Source organism: Tarenaya hassleriana, unplaced genomic scaffold, assembly GCF_000463585.1.
Source record: "Tarenaya hassleriana unplaced genomic scaffold, ASM46358v1 Cleome21, whole genome shotgun sequence".
NCBI lineage: Eukaryota > Viridiplantae > Streptophyta > Magnoliopsida > Brassicales > Cleomaceae > Tarenaya > Tarenaya hassleriana.
Genome location: NW_010965451.1, coordinates 1,537,104 through 1,540,832, shown reverse-complemented (window position 1 = coordinate 1,540,832; position 3,729 = coordinate 1,537,104). Strand labels below are relative to the sequence as shown.

General features: G+C 33.1%; 1 protein-coding gene across 1 annotated transcript; it reads left to right on the top strand.

Moving 5' to 3' along the window:
* The first annotated feature begins 793 nt into the window (after positions 1 to 793).
* LOC104814432 (ubiquinol oxidase 3, mitochondrial) lies at positions 794 to 3,094 on the top strand. The gene is made up of 5 exons (XM_010542472.2): positions 794 to 1,296; positions 1,446 to 1,574; positions 1,677 to 1,870; positions 2,491 to 2,785; positions 2,883 to 3,094. The coding sequence occupies exons 1-5, from the start codon at positions 1,000 to 1,002 to the stop codon at positions 2,940 to 2,942; spliced, it is 975 nt and encodes a 324-aa protein (XP_010540774.1). The 5' UTR covers positions 794 to 999; the 3' UTR covers positions 2,943 to 3,094.
* The last annotated feature ends 635 nt before the right edge of the window (positions 3,095 to 3,729 follow it).

Sequence of the window (3,729 nt, the reverse complement as noted above, 5' to 3'; positions counted from 1 at the left end):
CCTGCTGACTCAGTTTAATCGCTGACGAATGGACTTACGTCACATATTCCCAGGGTTTGACTTTTTCTTTGTTTACATTTATTTTGTTTTGTTTCATGTTTAAAAATATGAAACGAAGGACATAATATTCAAAAAAATCTGAATAGATTTTTATTCGATTTGTATCCGAATCAAAAATTCGTATATAGAGAGTTTACAAATAAGATATGAATATTTGTTTCAAAATATTTATCGGATATAAAGCGGATACAGATATTAAAACTGAATTATCCGTCGTTTCTAATCCGATCCGATCCGTATTAATATTATTAAATAAAGAAATAATTTGGTATAGAGGTTTAGAATGATTAATTTTACAAGGTTTTAACGAAGTTTTTTTATATATAGAAATTTATGATTTTAAATTTTTTAAATATGAATATTTATAACTTATAATCTTTTGAATTTTGAATTTTAAATATATTTGAGTGTAGTAAATTATAATCATATTTGTATTTGTATTTGAGTTGATGTAGGATGTTTATATTATGAATTTCAAATTTTGAATATCGTTTGTATTTGATATATTATATATTTTATATGTGTTTGAATTTATTTGTAATTTTATTTTTTAATTTTGATATGATATTATGTTTTTAATGGACCGACCCTATTAAAAACTCTCCCCGGTCCTATCAAACCATTAATCAAAATTACGTGTCAAAGGTTCGTTCTTCATTGACTTCCATATGTTGTCTTTTTAGATTTTAACTTCTCTTCTCTATTTGTTGTTCTTCTTCACCTTTCAAGAAAAAATATATGAATATTATTCCAATTTGTTATTCTCTCTCTCACACACACATATAAATTTGTTGTTCTTCTCAATCCATCTTCCGACACAACAAAACCGATCTTAGAAACCACAAGACATCAAAAAATCCAAGTGCCCTATATTTTTATGAGTTTTCATTTTGGCCCGGTATTTCTCGATTTTTGCTTTTGTAACCACGGTTGATCGTAATGGGCCACGTCGCAACCGCGAGAATGTGCAGGTCGCTGTACGGAAATCTCCGACCGGTGATATCGACTTCCGTACGATCCGGTTTGGTATCCGGACCGGACATATTGGGAAACATCAACCACACCTCGGCTTTTCGGTTTTCGAGTTCCGAGTCATCCTCGCGGGACTCTGGAAAACAACTGCCGGAAAATTCTGTCCGTACCGCCGACGGCAAAGTCATATCCACTTATTGGGGTGTGCCTCCGGTTAAGCTTACCAAACCGGATGGTTCAGCTTGGAAGTGGAATTGTTTTCAGGTATATATATGTATACATATTGATATTTTATCCGTTTGAGATTTTTCTAAATTACTTTGGCATATGTGATCGAATCAAAAAATTGATTTTTCGGTCTTCAGTTTTCAAAATTTGGGTCATATTGAATAACAGTTGAATGATTTTTGCAGCCATGGGATTCATACAAACCGGACGTGTCAATTGACGTGACCAAGCACCACAAACCGTCCAATTTCGCAGATAAATTCGCATACTGGACGGTCCAAACGCTCAAAATCCCGGTCCAATTATTTTTCCAGGTTCTATATCAAATTAAATGTCCCCTCGAGATCAAAATTTCTTTAATAATCCAAAGCACCTTAAAACCCATTTTGCCTATGTGTGTTTATATACATATGTAGAGGAGGCATATGTGCCATGCGATGTTGTTAGAGACAGTAGCTGCGGTTCCGGGAATGGTCGGAGGGATGCTTTTGCATTGCAAGTCTTTGCGAAGGTTCGAACACAGCGGCGGTTGGATCAAAGCTTTGCTTGAAGAAGCCGAAAACGAACGAATGCACCTCATGACCTTCATCGAACTCTCTCAACCCAAATGGTATTTCTATACATTTTCCATCCAAACCTCAAGTTTCAAGAATTTTTTTTCTTCTATAAATAAATTAAGGAATCGGATTCATGTACGTTTTTTTTAGATAAATCTAGGTTAAAATCGCGTTCTTTTTTTTCGAAATTCTTTGATGATCGGGAATTTAGTTACAAGAATCTTATTTTCAATTGATAAATCTCGGTTAGAATCACATTTTTTTCAAAATTATTCAATGATTGGGAATTCGGTTACAACAATCATAAACACTCTTTTACACTGCCCAAATGCTTTCATTCAAGAATCAGTCACAAGTAATGTTTTGTATATTTGCATACTATTTAACCCTTTGGGAATATTTCTCTAAAGAATGGAAATCAAAGTAAGTATCTCTTAATATATATATATAACTCAAAATTAGATGATATAGTAGTAAGAAAATATGCAAAACATATTTTTATTCTGGGTTTAAATCTAAACATGGAGAGGGACATTCACCCGGACTTTTTCGTTCTTTTCGAAGATATAGTTGGATCGAAAGCTTGAATGATATAGTTTATAATATCCTTTCCATTCCTTATAAAAAATATTCACGTTTTGCCTTGAACGTTATTCTACATACTTTTGGTAAGGCACGAGAGAGCTCTAGTCTTTGCGGTGCAAGGCGTATTCTTCAATGTATACTTCTTAGCCTATGTACTCTCTCCGAAATTGGCTCATCGGATCGTCGGATACTTGGAAGAGGAGGCGGTGAATTCGTATACCGAATTCCTCGAAGATTTGGACAACGGAAAATTCGAAAACGTCCCTGCGCCGGCCATTGCCATCGACTATTGGAGGTTGCCTAACGACGCAACTCTCCGGGACGTTGTATTCGTCATTAGGGCCGACGAAGCTCACCACCGTGACATTAACCATTATGCTTCGGTATGGTGAAATTCTGATTTCCCTTTTTTGTTAGGAATTTTTCATATGATGTGGACTTAATTGCAGATTTCGTTAATATTCGGGTCCATATGCGCAGGACATTCAATTCCAAGGACATGAACTTAAGGAGGCTCCTGCTCCAATCGGATATCATTAAGATCACGTGACATGACAACGCATCTCCGTTTTGATGTCTGTATGAATATTATGTCTATATATGCGCCTATATATATGTGTGTACACGTGTGTGCGGTGTATTGAAATAAAAATAATTTAGTAAAGGGTAGTAATAAAATTAATTTTAAAATAGTAATTTTCTTTTGAGAAAATCACAAAAAATACATTAACTTTTCAATTTTTTCATTAAAAAAACTAAACTCTTTTTTTTTAAAAAAAAAAAAACCCGAACTCATTCTTTATATTCGAAAAAAATATTAATTTTATAAAATTTATCATTTTTAAATCTAATTACCGACATTTCATTTTTAAATCTGTCAACATCTATATCATTATTTTAATGATGACGTAGATGATGACGTATACGTTCTATTAAATAAAAAATTGATATGTATAATATCGGAATGTCAATCATATCAGTTGAATTTAAAAAGGTAATATTTATAAAGTTAAAATTTTATTTGGTAAAAAATAGACTCACTTTTGTTTTTGGAAAAATTGAAAAGTTTTGAATATTTTTGAAAATACTGTTTATTTATTAATGTACTACAAAATTTTATTTTTTTTATAACAATTTATAGATACACATACATACATATTACATACATATATGAGATCATATGACGAAAATGCAATCTTGAAAATCTCTCGAACCCTAATGTACCAAAGCTAGAAACAACAGCACAAGCAAAGGAACTGAAAACAAAAGAATCTGGCAATCCGACAGCCGCCGCCACGTCAGCCGCGCCGCCGCACAAACAGCCCTC

Excerpts from the sequence above, each read along its gene's own strand:
- LOC104814432 (XM_010542472.2), top strand. The coding sequence starts at position 1,000 with ATGGGCCACGTCGCAACCGCGAGAATGTGCAGGTCGCTGTACGGAAAT. Across the intron at positions 1,297-1,445 it reads GGAAGTGGAATTGTTTTCAG|CCATGGGATTCATACAAACC; the intron begins GTATATATATGT and ends TGATTTTTGCAG. Across the intron at positions 2,786-2,882 it reads ACATTAACCATTATGCTTCG|GACATTCAATTCCAAGGACA; the intron begins GTATGGTGAAAT and ends CCATATGCGCAG.